This window comes from Dendrobates tinctorius, unplaced genomic scaffold, assembly GCF_039654945.1.
Source record: "Dendrobates tinctorius isolate UK_male_01 unplaced genomic scaffold, ASM3965494v1 ptg000028l, whole genome shotgun sequence".
NCBI classification, from domain to species: Eukaryota; Metazoa; Chordata; class Amphibia; order Anura; family Dendrobatidae; genus Dendrobates; species Dendrobates tinctorius.
The window spans coordinates 19,506,980-19,524,845 of record NW_027361696.1 but is presented as its reverse complement, the minus strand read 5'-3'; the positions used below and the strand labels follow the sequence as shown (position 1 = coordinate 19,524,845).

Sequence of the window (17,866 nt, the reverse complement as noted above, 5' to 3'; positions counted from 1 at the left end):
GCAGAGCGGAGATGCAGGGATCCATCCTGCTCCCTGCCCGGCGCCCGTGCTTCCTGTCTCTGACACAGACAGCAGAGCCGCTGGAACACATTGCTGGATGACGTCATCATTCAGCGGCCGGCTGTGCCAGAGAGAGGAAGCAGCCAGAGGCGGTGATGTTGCTGCTGTGGGAGAGCATGCGGACAGGTGAGAGGTGCTGGGTGTGTGCTTTTTTTGTATGTACGTATGTTGTGTGTGTGTAGAGATGAGTGGTGGTGTGTGTGTGCATGTGTAGCGCTGCGGGAGAATATGCAGAGAGGTCAATGGTGCTGGGTGTGTGTAGGTGGAGAAGAGGGGAATGATGGAGGTGATGGGGAGAAGGCAATGATGGGGGAGGAAGCAATGATGGGGGTGATGGGGAGAATGCAATGAAGGGGGTGATGGGGAGAAGGCAATGATGGGGGTGCTGGGGAGAAGGCAATGAAGGGGGTGATGGGGAGAAGGCAATGAAGGGGGTGATGGGGAGAATGCAATGATGGGGGTGATGGGGAGAATGCAATGAAGGGGGTGATGGGGAGAAGGCAATGATGGGGGTGATGGGGAGAAGGCAATGATGGGGGTGATGGGGAGAAGGCAATGATAGGGTGATGGAGAAGGCAATGATAGGGGTGATGGGGAGAAGGCAATGATGGAGGTGATGGAGAGAAGGAAGTGGTGGAATGCGCAAGAATGGGGATGTGGGGGAGGAGGAAATTATGGAGATGGTGGAAAGGGCAATGATGGGGGTGGGGAAAAGGCAATGATGGAGATGGGGGAGAAGGCAATGATGATGGTAGTGGAAAATGATGGGAGTGGTGGAGGAGAAGGCAATGATGGAGGTGGTGGAAAGGGCAATGATGGGGATGATGGAGAGGGCAATGATGGGGTGGTAGGGGAGAAGGCAATGGTGGAGGTGGTGAAGGGCAATGATGAGTGGTGGGGAAAAAGCAATGATGATGGGGTGGTGGGGGAGAATGCAATTATGGTGGCGGTGGAAAGGGCAATAATGGGGGTGGTGGGGGAGGAGGAAATGATGGAGGTGGTGGAATGGGCAATGATGGGAGTTGTGGGGGAAGAGACAATGATGGGGGTGGTGGGGGAGGAGTAAATGATGGAGATGGTGGAATGGGCAATGATGGGGTGGCAGGGGAGAAAGCAATGATAGTGGTGGGGGAGAAGGCAATGATGGAGGTGGTGAAGAGGGCATTGATGGGGTGGGGGAGAGGACAATAATGGGATGCAGGGGGAGGAGGACAATGAGGGGTGTGGGGGATTGGGATGGGAGGAAGGGGGACTTATAATGGACTTAAGAACAGGGGGAGGTGGAGGAAGACATTATCGCTTATTATGTCTAACACAGTCCCTTAGTATATAGTGTATGTATTTATTATGTAAAACACAGTCCCTTAGTATATAGTGTAATCACGAATTCTGTATAACACCATCCTTAGTTACATAGTTTCCTCTTTTATTATGTACAGTGGGGCAAAAAAGTATTTAGTCAGTCAGCAATAGTGCAAGTTCCACCACTTAAAAAGATGAGAGGCGTCTGTAATTTACATCATAGGTAGACCTCAACTATGGGAGACAAACTGAGAAAAAAAAATCCAGAAAATCACATTGTCTGTTTTTTTTTTTCATTTTATTTGCATATTATGGTGGAAAATAAGTATTTGGTCAGAAACAAAATTTCATCTCAATACTTTGTGATACAGTGGGGAAAAAAGTATTTAGTCAGTCAGCAATAGTGCAAGTTCCACCACTTAAAAAGATGAGAGGCGTCTGTAATTTACATCATAGGTAGACCTCAACTATGGGAGACAAACTGAGAAAAAAAAATCCAGAAAATCACATTGTCTGTTTTTTTTTCATTTTATTTGCATATTATGGTGGAAAATAAGTATTTGGTCAGAAACAAGCAATCAAGATTTCTGGCTCTCACAGACCTGTAACTTCTTCTTTAAGAGTCTCCTCTTTCCTCCACTCATTACCTGTAGTAATGGTACCTGTTTAAACTTGTTATCAGTATAAAAAGACACCTGTGCACACCCTCAAACAGTCTGACTCCAAACTCCACTATGGTGAAGACCAAAGAGCTGTCAAAGGACACCAGAAACAAAATTGTAGCCCTGCACCAGGCTGGGAAGACTGAATCTGCAATAGCCAACCAGCTTGGAGTGAAGAAATCAACTGTGGGAGCAATAATTAGAAAATGGAAGACATACAAGACCACTGATAATCTCCCTCGATCTGGTGCTCCACGCAAAATCCCACCCCGTGGGGTCAGAATGATCACAAGAACGGTGAGCAAAAATCCCAGAACCACGCGGGGGGACCTAGTGAATGAACTGCAGAGAGCTGGGACCAGTGTAACAAGGCCTACCATAAGTAACACACTACGCCACCATGGACTCAGATCCTGCAGTGCCAGACGTGTCCCACTGCTTAAGCCTTTACATGTCCGGGCCGTCTGAAGTTTGCTAGAGAGCATTTGGATGATCCAGAGGAGTTTTGGGAGAATGTCCTATGGTCTGATGAAACCAAACTGGAACTGTTTGGTAGAAACACAACTTGTCGTGTTTGGAGGAAAAAGAATGCTGAGTTGCATCCATCAAACACATACCTACTGTAAGCATGGTGGTGGAAACATCATGCTTTGGGGCTGTTTCTCTGCAAAGGGGCCAGGACGACTGATCCGGGTACATGAAAGAATGAATGGGGCCATGTATCGTGAGATTTTGAGTGCAAACCTCCTTCCATCAGCAAGGGCATTGAAGATGAAACGTGGCTGGGTCTTTCAACATGACAATGATCCAAAGCACACCGCCAGGGCAACGAAGGAGTGGCTTCGTAAGAAGCATTTCAAGGTCCTGGAGTGGCCTAGCCAGTCTCCAGATCTCAACCCTATAGAAAACCTTTGGAGGGAGTTGAAAGTCCGTGTTGCCAAGCGAAAAGCCAAAAACATCACTGCTCTAGAGGAGATCTGCATGGAGGAATGGGCCAACATACCAACAACAGTGTGTGGCAACCTTGTGAAGACTTACAGAAAACGTTTGACCTCTGTCATTGCCAACAAAGGATATATCACAAAGTATTGAGATGAAATTTTGTTTCTGACCAAATACTTATTTTCCACCATAATATGCAAATAAAATGAAAAAAAAACAGACAATGTGATTTTCTGGATTTTTTTTTCTCAGTTTGTCTCCCATAGTTGAGGTCTACCTATGATGTAAATTACAGACGCCTCTCGTCTTTTTAAGTGGTGGAACTTGCACTATTGCTGACTGACTAAATACTTTTTTTCCCCACTGTATATCCTTTGTTGGCAATGACAGAGGTCAAACGTTTTCTGTAAGTCTTCACAAGGTTGCCACACACTGTTGTTGGTATGTTGGCCCATTCCTCCATGCAGATCTCCTCTAGAGCAGTGATGTTTTTGGCTTTTCGCTTGGCAACACGGACTTTCAACTCCCTCCAAAGGTTTTCTATAGGGTTGAGATCTGGAGACTGGCTAGGCCACTCCAGGACCTTGAAATGCTTCTTACGAAGCCACTCCTTCGTTGCCCTGGCGGTGTGCTTTGGATCATTGTCATGTTGAAAGACCCAGCCACGTTTCATATTCAATGCCCTTGCTGATGGAAGGAGGTTTGCACTCAAAATCTCACGATACATGGCCCCATTCATTCTTTCATGTACCCGGATCAGTCGTCCTGGCCCCTTTGCAGAGAAACAGCCCCAAAGCATGATGTTTCCACCACCATGCTTTACAGTAGGTATGGTGTTTGATGGATGCAACTCAGTATTCTTTTTCCTCCAAACACAACAAGTTGTGTTTCTACCAAACAGTTCCAGTTTGGTTTCATCAGACCATAGGACATTCTCCCAAAACTCCTCTGGATCATCCAAATGCTCTCTAGCAAACTTCAGACGGGCCCGGACATGTACAGGCTTAAGCAGTGGGACATGTCTGGCACTGCAGGATCTGAGTCCATGGTGGCGTAGTGTGTTACTTATGGTAGGCCTTGTTACATTGGTCCCAGCTCTCTGCAGTTCATTCACTAGGTCCCCCCGTGTGGTTCTGGGATTTTTGCTCACCGTTCTTGTGATCATTCTGACCCCACGGGGTGGGATTTTGCGTGGAGCACCAGATCGAGGGAGATTATCAGTGGTCTTGTATGTCTTCCATTTTCTAATTATTGCTCCCACAGTTGATTTCTTCACTCCAAGCTGGTTGGCTATTGCAGATTCAGTCTTCCCAGCCTGGTGCAGGGCTACAATTTTGTTTCTGGTGTCCTTTGACAGCTCTTTGGTCTTCACCATAGTGGAGTTTGGAGTCAGACTGTTTGAGGGTGTGCACAGGTGTCTTTTTATACTGATAACAAGTTTAAACAGGTGCCATTACTACAGGTAATGAGTGGAGGAAAGAGGAGACTCTTAAAGAAGAAGTTACAGGTCTGTGAGAGCCAGAAATCTTGATTGCTTGTTTCTGACCAAATACTTATTTTCCACCATAATATGCAAATAAAATGAAAAAAAAACAGACAATGTGATTTTCTGGATTTTTTTTTTCTCAGTTTGTCTCCCATAGTTGAGATCTACCTATGATGTAAATTACAGACGCCTCTCAGCTTTTTAAGTGGTGGAACTTGCACTATTGCTGACTGACTAAATACTTTTTTGCCCCACTGTATAACACTGTCCCTTATTACATACCATCCTCTCTAGTTATATATGGTGCCGTCCCTTATTATATAGCTTCCTTGGCTGTTATGTATAGTGCTGTCTCTAACATAGTGTATTCTTGTTAATTTTGTTACAGCGCCCTCTTTTATTACATAGTCCCCTCTCTTGTTAGATATAAAATGACTGCTGATCGAGGAGCCGGTGACCAAACTACCAGTCCATCAGCTCCTCCATTAGGAAGGAAGCTTTCCCATGCTCCATCAGCCATCATTGCATTATACAGCTAACAAGACAGGACGGTATGTAATAAATAACAGGGCTCTATATAAGCCAATATGTAAGGGACGGTACTGTACATAACAAGAGAGGGCACTGTATAAGGGACAGCAATCTACATAATAAAGGAGACTATGTAATATATATACATGTATGAATGTGTGGCTATATACACTCACTGGCCACTTTATTAGGTACACCTGTCCAACTGTGTGTTAAGACTTAATTTCTAATCAGCCAATCACATGGCGGCAACTCAGTGCATTTAGGCATGTAGACATGGTCAAGACAATCTCCTGCAGTTCAAACCGAGCATCAGTATGGGGAAGAAAGGTGATTTGAGTGCCTTTGAACGTGGCAAGATTGTTGGTGCCAGAAGGGCTGGTCTGAGTATTTCAGAAACTGCTGATCTACTGGGATTTTCACGCACAACCATCTCTAGGGTTTACAGAGAATGGTCCGAAAAAGAAAAAAAATCCAGTGAGCGGCAGTTCTGTGGCCGGAAATGCCTTGTTGATGCCAGAGGTCAGAGGAGAATGGGCATACTGGTTCGAGCTGATAGAAAGGCAACAGTGACTCAAATTGCCACCCGTTACAACCAAGGTAGGCAGAAGAGCATCTCTGAACGCACAGTGCGTCGAACTTTGAGGCAGATGGGCTACAGCAGCAGAAGACCACACTGGGTACCACTCCTCTCAGCTAAGAACAGGCATCTGATGGCTACTTTCAGCAGGATAATGCGCCATGTCATAAAGCTCGAATCATCTCAGATTGGTTTCTTGAACATGACAATGAGTTCACTGTACTCAAATGGCCTCCTCAGTCACCAGATCTCAATCCAATAGAGCATCTTTGGGATGTGGTGGAACGGGAGATTTGCATCAGGGATGTGCAGCCGACAAATCTGCGCCAACTGTGTGATGCCATCATGTCAATATGGTCCAAAATCTCTGAGGAATGCTTCCAGCACCTTGTTGAATCTCTGCCACGAAGAATTGAGGCAGTTCTGAAGGCAAAAGGGGGTCCAACCCGTTACTAGCATGGTGTACCTAATAAAGTGGCCAGTGAGTGTATAGATATGTAGTTTGTCGCCATAAATGGAAGGCGGCCCAGGCACATTTCTTGCACAGGGGCCCCAAGCTGTCAGTGTCCGTCCCTGCTCTGGCTGCCAATACAATCTAGCTGCACCCTGCAATCACATTGTGGGGGGCGATGGACACTGCGATTGACAGCGGCATTCAAGGGGTTGAGCAGCAGCAATCTGAGCTGAGCTCCAGGTGACATGTATGGAGCAGCCATAACCCCATGAACCCGTTGTTTACATCACATCAGGATGGCGTTAACAGATGGGGGAAACATAAGGCTGACTATAGACCACCATACACATGGACGTTCCTCTCGGCCAAGTGTGCACGTGTCCTGAATGGCGAGAAAAGCTGTTTCTTCTCTTCTGAGATGATCCTTTTTTTTCCCCTCTCCCCACCCCCACATAAATTAGGTGATCCACTGGATCCACTACACTTTCCAAAATGCTAATTGCCAAATCAAATTGTGAACAAGCAGGGAATGCGGGGGGGGGGATTTCAGCTCTGAAGCTGCAGAAGTTTGATGTGGGAGTTGAACATAGTAAGCAACTTCCTGGGGATCTGACCCCTCAAACCTCGGTAATCTTGAGAAAGGGGTGCTGCGTCTCTATCTTCAATGGAGCCGGGTTTGCACACGCTCGACCTCCCCTCCATCCCTTGCCGATGCAATTGCTGAACTTCTCCTGCTGCCCCCTAGGGTGACACAATGGCCTCTCTTCTCCCCTGCCCCATAAGGAAATCCCCTCGGAAACCCTCCCTGACAATATTCGCTTTGCGTTACATGGGGGTTCGTGCACTGCTCCCAAGGACGTCTCCAGTACCCTGAGCCTGCCACCAAATGCAGATCTGCAAACCGCAGGTGACAAGTGGAAGATGCTAAAATGTGACTACTGAAAGCGGGTTGTCAGTTGCCATGGAGACACATCACTCTGCATAGGAGCTGTATACACAAAAGGAAAGGCAATGAAAACCTCGGCTCTTTGCAGAATTCTCTCCATCTTTATTTAGATGCATTCGTTTCACCTTTATTGAATACGGATATAAACACCGAAATACAAAAAAAAGTAACAATTAATTCCGCAGCATAAAAGGGTCACTTGTTACTATGGTCATATTATGTAAATATTAATAAAAACTACATAATTTGCACACAAGAGGCATCATGTAACTGAGCGAAACGCGCCTTGAGGCCCACACATCACATAGGTGGGGCAGAATCATGGATGACGACAGAAATGGACCCATGTTCAGACTTGGGGTACATCAAAGCCACCTAATGTCCCACTGTGTTAGGATAATTACAAGGCAGACTTTGAACTCACGCATTTTGGGTTATGCATGCATCATCATGTCAGTGGCCGCTCACGCGTTTCAGGCTATGAGTAGCCGTCAGCCTAATGCATTTCAGGCCAAGAGTCTAATCTAAACCCGAAGCATGAATCTAACACATTTCAACCCAAGTATCGATTTTACGCATTTCGGTCTATGAGATACCCATTGTCTATCATTATCCCATGTATGTGTTCCAGATCATGCATGAAAGCAATGCATTTTAAGATAAGTATTTAATGCATTTCATTTCATGAATCTAATCACGCATTTCAGTCTGTGCATTAACCCATGCATTTCATTACACGTGTCTACCACTTGTGTTCAGTCTATGCATTACCCATTGTATATCATCCCATGTATCTACCTCACACATTTCAGTCTTTGCATTACCCAATTTATATCATCCCATGTATCTACCCCCTTGTGTTTAGTCTGTGCATTGCCCATTGTATATCATCCCATATATCTACCCTCACGCATTTCGAACTGTGCATTACCCAATTTATGTCATCCCATGTATCTATTCCACACATTTCCAACTTTGCATTACTCCATATTCCTGAGCATCTACACCCACGTTCCAGTCCATGTATGAACCCAATGCATGTCATATCTGCTATCTTCTCTTACACATTTCAGTCCGTGCATCGCCTAATGCATACCATCCCATTATATATATCTCGTTGCCTTTTCTCCCACACATATCCGTCTATGAATCAAACAGTGGACACCGTGTTATTGTTCTTCTGTTGACTCTCCAACCGGGGTGGGCTCATCTTGCAGTATGGGTTGAAGCAGAGCAGGACGGTGATGATCATGACCACCCCGAGGGTGAACCCCAGAACCCATTTCATGATCCCTGTGTAGAGAAAGTGCAGGATGATAACGAGAAGAATGAGCAAAATTAGCAAAAGTATGACGAGCCTCCTCGCCGCGATCCTCAGGTTCCCATGGGGTTCGTCATCACTCAGGTCACAATGGCCGTAGTGGTCCGGTTTCACGACCAACGGTGGAGTCCCAGATGGCTCAACTTTGGGCTTAGGGTTCTCCAACCTGCTCATAAGTGATTCCTGGTTTGGCAAAGTGCACACAAGTCCTCCAAAAACTGGAGTAGGTGCCCGACAGATGGGGCAGGTGATCCGCCAGATGCCCAGATCATTGCAGATCAGCAGTTTGAGGCAGGCAGTGCAGAAGCTGTGCTTGCAGGACAGCTCCTTTGGAACCCGACAGACGTCGTATCTGCTGAAACAAACTGGGCAGTCCATGTCGGTGAGGGAAGAGATGGGCCCGTTTTGGGATGATGCGGGATCTGTATCATGGAGTGATGCCTGCTGGTCCTGCACCGATTCTGGGGGAGGCACATCTGGATTTGGCGATGCACCAGGAGATGACATGCCGGTGTCGGTAAATGGCTGTCCACTGATCCCTCTTTGCTGGGTCCGGATGGGGCGCCTGTGTCTCAGCTGTCCTTGTGGGGAATTCAGGCAGCGCTGCCGTGAGCGTCCCTTATCAAGCCCAGCGCTTACACATTAACCCAGCGCTCAATAGGTTTTATGGGTGATGGTAAACCCTCTGCTACCCTTCACGGCAGCAAGTATCCTCAGGAAACAGATGGCGGAGATAGCCATCTGGAAAGGGACCTGCTTAAAGGGCAACTCCCTACATGGCACAGTGCCCCCATTCAGTGATTTCTGAGACACCCTCATGCCCCACACAGGGTGATAGTCACTGACAGCCGCCATTGCGGTGCCCATAGGCAGCGATGCATCAACACAACGTGCAGAAATCATAATGGGCCAAGTGGCACAGGTTCCCACCACTCAATAGCACGGCCAGCGTTAGGGGTGAAACACCTGGACAATTGCCCAGGGCCCACACTCCTGTGGGTGCATTGTTCTTTTCAATGCGATTATTAGTATAGCTCCTGTCGTAGATGCTGGGGGCCCCAATTGCTGTTTTGCCCCAGGATTTGGGGCTCCTCTCTTCAACATGCCCCTTAGCAGCTGCATGAACACTCCGCCATCTCCTGACCTTGATATTATCCCATACGGCACGGTTACATGATGCAGTTCTGGTGCTTGAAGTGCATTTCTGAAAATGGTGCTAAAAACGCTGCATTACCTGTGGCCTAAAATGATTGACATGTCGTTGAAAAAAGCTGAGCAGTAAGGAGGGCACCGGACGGGTGATGGTGGCTGCACGTCTGTGGCACCCCTTGCAACATGGGAATTTAAGGGCCATGCCAGACCACCCCGATATCAACAGCGCTGGTGCGGGGGTCATCCCTGAGTTATTGACAACAGACTTGTGTGACGCTTGGTCAGAGGTCCCCTGTGTAATGGTGTGGTGGACAGAGGCCCTCCGTGTGACGTGTGGTGGTCAGAGGCCCCCTGTGTGACTGTGGTGTGACGTGTGGTGGTCGAAGGCCCCCATGTGATGAGCAGTGGTCAGAGGCCCCCTGTGTGACGGGCGGTGGTCAGAGGCCCCCCGTGTGACAGGTCATGGTCACAGGCCCCCGTGTGACGTGACTGGCGGTGACCTTCGATATTAATACGACTCCGTCTGCTGAGAAAGCAAAATATTAATAGGAAAACAGAGCAATAAATGACGAGCAAAGTCCCTTATTATTAATAGTGAGGAGCAATGTGCAGCCCAGGGACTCAGATGCTCCTGCTCCAGAACCCCAACGTGTAGGGTCACCACCCTGCTGAGGATCCGAGCCCCCAATATTATACCACCGTCACCTGCTGTTAATTATCCTCAGATCCATTAATGCACAGCGTCGATCACCAACTCCAAACCATTACTAATAGGCCTGGGTCAGACTTGCGAGAAACTCGCACGAGTCTCGCAAGTCAATACCTGGCACTGCTGCCGGCACTCGGGACCAGAGAGTTCAGCTGCACAGAAATACATGCAGCTGAACGCTCTGGTCCGAGTGCCGATGGCAGTGCCGGGTAGTGACTTTCGAGACTCGTGCGAGCTTATCGCAGGTCTGACCCCGGCTATATAGTGTAAATCTGCTCATGTCCAGGATCTCCCTACTTTACACTGCAGCTCTGCTCTACTGATAACATAGGATGGAGGACTCCAGCCATATTGTATATTGGCACCATTATTCAGTTGCAGGGTCTATGGGGATTATGTTTAGGGGAATTGGTGACATTATTTTGCCTGAATTCCAGTATTCGGGGCAGCAGGATGGGGAGCTTGTGTAGATCCATCTGGGAGGAGACACCGCAAGCACGAGTCTTCCGCATCCTCAATCACGGCAGCCGGGAGCTAAGGAGACGATCGGGCATAATTCACTTTCTAGGTCACAGAACGTGCGCGGCCCGATGGGTTAACACCTGCAAGTGTCAATTATTGTTTATTACATGACCCCAAACTAATTGTGTGACTGCTACTTAAAGGGGATGTCCACGTCACACCGATCATTCATGATTGGAGCTTCCATCCTGCACAAAACTTATACTGATCACAGCTCCTGTCGTCACAATGTATCAGTCTGGAGTTCAGGGTGTGTACAGTAGAGGAGCGCTGCTCCACAGTGAGATTGTCTCCTTTCTTTCCTCAATGTGGACTACACTGCCATCTAGTGAGAAAATAGCAGTACTGCACAAATGCCTAATGTCTCTTCTGTGAGGCTATGTGCACACGCTGCGGATTCACCTGCGGGTTTTTCTGCGCGGATCCGCAGATAAAGTGACCTGCGGTTTTCCTGCGGATTAGCCTGCGGTTTTGCCCTGCGGTTTCACACCTCTACTATGTTAAAGGTGTGAAACCGCTGCGGAATGCGCACAAACAATTGACATGCAAAACCGTGCGGGAAAAACCGCAGCGTGAGCATAGTGGATTTGAAATGCCATAGGCTAACATAGTACTGTACCATGTCTGCGGAACTGCTGCGGAAACGCAGCAGAATCCGCAACGTGTGCACATAGCCTGAATACTTAGGTCCCAAAAAAATGAGAAAGGTATTCAAGGAGTGATACCTTTATTGGCTAACCAGAGAAATAATATTTGCAAGCTTTCAGGGCTTAGAAGGCCCCTTTATCAGGCTACATTACAAGTGAATTACTGAGAAGAGACGGCAACATTTAACCCCTTCCTTACCGATGACGGAATAGTATGTCTTCGGTAAGGATCCCCTGCTTTGAGGTGGGCTCCGGCAGTGAGCCCACCTCAAAGCCACGACATGTCAGCTGTTATGAACAGCTGACATGTGCCTGCAATAGGAGCGAGCAGAATCGCCGTCCACCCGTGCCTATTAACTAGTTAAATCCCGCTGTCAAAGCTGACAGCGGGCATTTAAATAGCATTTCCTGCCGCCGGGCCGGAAGTGAGCTCATCGCTGACCCCGTCACGTGATCGGGGGTTGGCGACACGTTGCCCTGACAACCAGAGGTCTCATAGAGACCTCTATGGTTATTGCAGGCAGATCGCTTTGAGCGCCGCCCGATGCTCAAAGCACTGCAGTAAATCTGCTACATATGGGCGATCTGCTCATCGCCCATATGTAGCAGAGCCGATCGAGTTGTGCATGCTTCAAGCCTCCCATGGAGGATATGGAAGCATGCCAAAAGTAAAAAAAAAATTGTTTAAACTTAAAAAACCTAAAAGTTCAAATCACCCCCCTTTCGCCCCAATCAAAATAAAACAATAAAAAAAAAAATCAAACATACACATATTAGGTATCGCCGCATTCAGAATCGCCCGATCTATCAATTAAAAAATGCATTAACCCACTAAATGGCGTAGTGAGAAAAAATTTCAAAACGCCAGAATTGCGTTTTTTTGGTCGTCACGACATTGCATTAAAATGCAATAATGGGCGATCAAAAGAACATATTTGAACAAAAGTGGTATCATTAAAAATGTCACCGCGGCCCGCAAAAAATAAGCCCTCACCCGACCCCAGATCATGAAAAAAAGAAACGCTATGGGTTTCAGAAAATTGCACATTTTTTTTTTTTTTTAGCAAACTTCGGAATGTTTTTTCACCACTTAGATAAAAGAGAACATAGACATGTTTGGTGCCTATGAACTTGTAATGACCTGGAGAATCATAACAGCAGGTCAGATTTAGCAATTAGTGAACCTAGCAAAAAAGCCAAGCAAGAAACAAGTGTGTGATTGCACTTTTTTTGCAATTTCACCGCACTTCGAATTTTTTCCCATTTTGTAGTACAAGACATGGTAAAACCGATGGTGTCGTTTAAAAGTACAACTCGTCCCGCAAAAAATAAGCCCTCATATGGCCACATTGATGGAAAAATAAAAAAGTTATGGCTCTGGAAAGAAGGGGAGAGAAAAAAAAGGAAAACGCTCCGGGAGTGAAGGGGTTAAATAGGTATTACAACAGGACATGAGGTGATGTAATGTCTCCTCTAAATGCCAAAGGATAGCAGGAGCCCCCCTATTGCAATCATGGACCCCAGCCCCAACACACACAAAGACAATTCTAATCCTGAGTAAGGAAAAACAGGCTTTTATATCTAATCTTCTCACAAACAAGTCATGGCACAAACTGTGCACATGTTCACACGTCAGATTATCAGCACCAAATGCATCTCGCAACAGAATCCTGCACTGATCCCGAGTTCCATCCTGTATCTCTTTTATTATAAAATATCAAAAACAATACAACACAACATTCCAGAAAAGAAAACATAAACCAAAATACACACATTAATCATACACTTGGGACATACAGAACCTTGTGCAAAACCGCAACTTGTTATAGTCCCCAAGCTTTCCAGCTTAGGGGACCCCCAGCAGAAACTTTCCAACAGAAAACTTTTCCCATAAAATAATGAAAAACAGTATTTAATCTTTCACCCCCATTCACTCTCTTTCACTCCCCATTCACACTTCCACCCATACCTATATACAGGAAAACAAAAATAATATTCTTGGCCCATGCTGCCTTAAATAAACCTAGCCAATTCTTTTTTTTTGCAAAATTACCTACACCAGCTTAACACCTCTATATATATATTTTTTTCCCACCACCCACACCACAGGTCCATAAATGTCCATGGCCTTATCACGTCTAGGCCTGATGAGCACAAAAGTTTATGCCCACAAGCAAAACCCTCACCCATTTGCCCTGATGTGCTCAAAAATGGTCCATTTTCCATAATTTCCATAGTCCATGGTATATCCATTCGCCACTTTCCCCTTGGTTTAGGGTCCTTTTACTTTTTTTTCCGCTCTCACCCTCCCCATTCACCCCTCTCCGAACCTCACTAGACCCCCCATGCACCTCTGACTACGCAAAAGAATAACAACACATACTACAATACATATACTACAACACATATTACAATACAATATTACAATGCAATGTCATTACATCATTTGCTTTACCGAATAATACCACACCACAAACCTTTACTTACAGGCCCAAGTTCAGTGCCTGCAAGCCCAATATCCATTATTTCTCGATCTCAAAACAAAAATCTAGGTGCGCCATGCAATAGCCCACCACCAGGAAAAAGGAGTTCTAGAGGCCCCATCCCTCACTAACACATTCACCCTGTCCCTCAACAACTAAGACTGTCCCTACTTCTGTCCCTAAAAAACTGTCCCTATCTGTCCCTACTCTACCTACCTTATCATAACTAACTCTCTATCTGTCCCTCAGTGCCTGTCCTGCCCTGTCCCTATCTGCCCCTACTTCTGTCCCTCACCACCCACACCACCTTATTCTGTCCCTACCCACATTCACACAAAATCTAGCTCTCCCTAGAGTGCGTTTTTAAAAGGAAAGCCAAGAGGCCCTCCTCACACCCAACCTTTCGAACTCCAAAGAACGCACCTTCACCAGGTCACCCAAGATGTTACTAACCACCTCTTCCCTTGGGAGGGCTTTCTGCCTCGTCGAAACTAAGCACTGTGCATTCCAAATGTAGAACCTAACCACTACACTGACTAGGAATAAAGTGCCCCAGTCTCGGCCACCCAGAGTTCTGAACGCTCCATAGGCCCACTCGGCATAGGAGAGGGACGCCAGCCGCGACCAACGTATGGAAGCCCCCACCCTGTTGTAAACCTCTGCATTAAAGGGACACTGAAGCAGGAAGTGCTCCATGCTTTCCAGCATGTTGCCACACTCCTCACGGGGACAACCGCAATCATCGGATTTCCTGCACTTCAAGATATCCTTTACATACAGCCTCCCGTGGAAGCAGCGCCAGGTCAAGTCCCAAAACTTCGTGGGGATCCGCGTAGAATTTAAAAGCCCGAGCCCCACCTCCAGATCCCAGCCTGGGCAATCCTTAAGGGCCAGGGGCTTCTGGAAATGGGTCAACAGAACCCTCCTGTCAAGGCATTGCCTCGACATGGTCCTGATTTCCCACATTCCCAGACCCCACCGGCGGATCACCTTCAGAACCGGGGAAGCATAAGCCGGAAGATGCCCATGAGGTGTGCGGAGGTCCTTCACTTGCCCTCCTGTCTCCCATTCCTGGAAGAAGGGCCGAAGCCAACCCTTGCAGGAGACTACCCACAGAGGAGCCCTCTCTAGCCTATTCCCCCATAACAGCTGGAAGAACAGGCTGTAGACCCGGGTCCAGAGAGGTTCTGGCAAGATGTACACGCTGCCCAGGTAAATTAAGAAGGGAAGCAGAAAGCCTTTAGCCAGGGCAACCCTTTCCCTTAGGGTCAAAGACCAACCCTTCCATTGGTCCACTTTTTGGGCGACGATCTTAAGTCTGCCCTCCCAATTTTGCTGGGGGTAGTCCCCGGGGCCAAATTCGATGCCTAGAATTTTGGCGGTGGCCTGGGGCCCTGGAAGGGTGTCCGGGAGATCAAAACTAGGATCTCCCCTTCCCAGCCAGAGACTTTCACACTTATCCCGGTTGATCATGGACCCGGATGCCTCCGAGTAGCGCACTACCTCTAACATGACCCAATCCGCCTCCCATCTCGAGGACACAAAAAGGGAAACATCATTGGCGTACGCCACCACCCTCAGAGAGGACCCAGAGCCCGCCTGGTCCATCCCGACTCCTGCCAATGGTCCACGATCTACCCTCCTTAGGAAGGGATCGATCGCGAACACATATAAAAGCGGGCTCAGCGGATAGCCCTGACGGACCCCAGAACCCACCTCAAAAGGGCAACCTGACCAACCGTTCACCAGCTCAAAAGTCTCAGCCCCTTGGTACAAGATCTCTAACCATTTTACAAACCTCCCAGGCAGACCATACCTCAAAAGGACGGACCAGAAGTACTCATGGTTAACCTGGTCAAAGGCTTTCGCTTTGTCTAACGACAGCAAGTACCCCTTCCAGTGGCCTGCCCTACCCTGCTCCACTGCCTCCCGGACACCGAGCACAGCACTAAAAGTACTGCGGCCTGGAACAGAGCAATGCTGGGCCCCTGAAAGGAGCCGGGGTGCAAACTTCACCAGCCGATTAAACAGCACCTTGGCCAGAACCTTCCGGTCCGTATCGAGAAGCGCTATGGGACGCCAATTCTCGATACGGGACGGATCCTTACCCTTTGACAGAATAATTAGGGCTGACTTCCTCATTGAGTCGGGAAGAGTGCCCGAGGATAGACACTCATTAAAGACCCTTGTCAAGAGGGGCACCAAGGAGCCCCTAAAAGTCTTATAAAACTCGGATGTTAAGCCATCCGGACCTGGCGATTTCTTGGGCCGAAGCGCATCAATGGCCAGTCTCACTTCCTCTTCCCTAATTTCTTCTGCCAAAACACCAAGAAAGGGATCACCCCCTGGCTCAGGGACGGTTTCAGCCAGGAAGCCGACATCCTATCCCTATCCAGATCCTTCTTTTCCAAGAGGCGCGAGTAGAAGGATCTGACCACCTCCAGGATCCCTGATTTGAATCTGTTCAGGGACCCCGTACTGTCGATCAGTCCTGTCACCATCTTACAATTCACTGACATCTTACGGTTTCTGTAAGGGTCGGGCGAGCGGTATTTCCCGAAGTCCCTCTCAAAAACTAAAGATGTGTGTCTATCATACTGGCACCTCTTGAGCAAAGATTTCACTCTGGAGATTTCCTCACGGTCACCTCCAGTCGAGACTAGCTGCTTGAGTTTCCTCCCCAGAGCCTGATACAAGCGGTGCCTGTTCAGACTTATGAGGTTCGAGAGCTGACGGAAGAACCCCGCCACCCGCTTTTTGAAGATCTCCCACCACTCTGTCTTACTACTACAGAGATCCAACAGTGGTACCTGGCTCTGAAGAAAATCCTCGAAGGATTGTCTCACCTCCGCTTCTTCCAGCAGGGACGAATTGAGCTTCCACATCCCTCTTCCCATCTGAGGAGTCTCTGCAACATTCAGAAAAAAGAAAATTAGACAGTGATCGGAGAACTCCACCTCAACGGTGGACACAGCAGAAAGGATGGAGTCCTTCTTCAAAAAAAACCTGTCTATTCTAGACCTACTGCTACCCCTATGGTAGGTGAAACCCCCATGGCCTGGGGTGTTCCGGATGTGGACATCCACCAGGCGAGCTTCACTAGCTATGCTATTAAGCGCGACGCTGTCATAAGCCAGGCGGTCTCCGGGACCCCCCCGGTCATGGGACCTCGTAACGGTGTTGATGTCCCCACCGAAGACCACCTGTCGGCCCGTAAAAAGAAAGGGCTTGATCCTCAGGAAAAGACATTTGCGGTCCCGCTTGGACTGCAGGCCGTAGATGTTGATGAGCCGGAGCTCTTGTCCCCTCATGAAGACATCTAGGATCAGGCACCTCCCCATTTCTAACTCAGTAACCCATCGGCATTCAACATCTGCAGTCTTAAAAACGACTGCCACCTCACTATACGGCTCGGCCGCAAGAGATCAGTATGAGGGCCCGCTCCTCCACTCCCTCCATGCTTTATAGATGGCCCCTATGTCCGTTAGTCTGGTCTCTTGCAAAAATAAAATTTCTGCCTCAATCCAGGAGAAAAAAATCAAAGGCCGTGAAGCGAGCCGCATCTGACTTAATGCTGGCGACATTAATGGACGCCAGCGTCAACGGGGCGAGTTCAGCCATCATGGGTGATCGAGTTGGATGGCCAGTTTCTTCCCTGCCCCACTATGACCTCCACCTGGGGAGGGGTCAGACACCTTCCTTTTTAGGGAAGCCCCCGACATGTCCATCCCTCCCCCCCGGTGTCCTCGCCCCCCCAGGTTCCAGGCCCGTCCCCCCCTCAGGAGGAACAGTGCCCCCTGAGGGACGGACTCCAACATCCCCTGAAGGACCCTTCGGTGTTACCCCCGGCCCAGCACCCTCGTCTTGCGGTTCATCATCTGAACCTCCGAGGGCGCTGAACCGGTTGGAGAGTCTGATCAGAGGGGGGTCAGCGGGCCCTTCCGTATGCACCCTTGTGGTCGGGGGCGGGGTAGACTTTGAAGACTTGTCAGCCCTCTTCCCTCCCGATTTACGGTTGGCACAACTGGTTTTGCCACCTGATGCTGTAGGCTGCTCCTGGACATCCTCA

At 48.2% G+C, this 17,866-nt stretch overlaps 1 protein-coding gene across 1 annotated transcript; it reads right to left on the bottom strand.

Moving 5' to 3' along the window:
- Positions 1-7,042: 7,042 nt before the first annotated feature.
- On the bottom strand, positions 7,043-8,860 carry RNF186 (ring finger protein 186). The gene has a single exon (XM_073569828.1). The coding sequence runs from the start codon at positions 8,789-8,791 to the stop codon at positions 8,114-8,116; it is 678 nt and encodes a 225-aa protein (XP_073425929.1). The 5' UTR covers positions 8,792-8,860; the 3' UTR covers positions 7,043-8,113.
- Positions 8,861-17,866: the final 9,006 nt, after the last annotated feature.

Bases quoted from the DNA above. Each gene is read 5' to 3' on its own strand.
- RNF186 (XM_073569828.1), bottom strand. From the start codon at position 8,791: ATGTCATCTCCTGGTGCATCGCCAAATCCAGATGTGCCTCCCCCAGAA.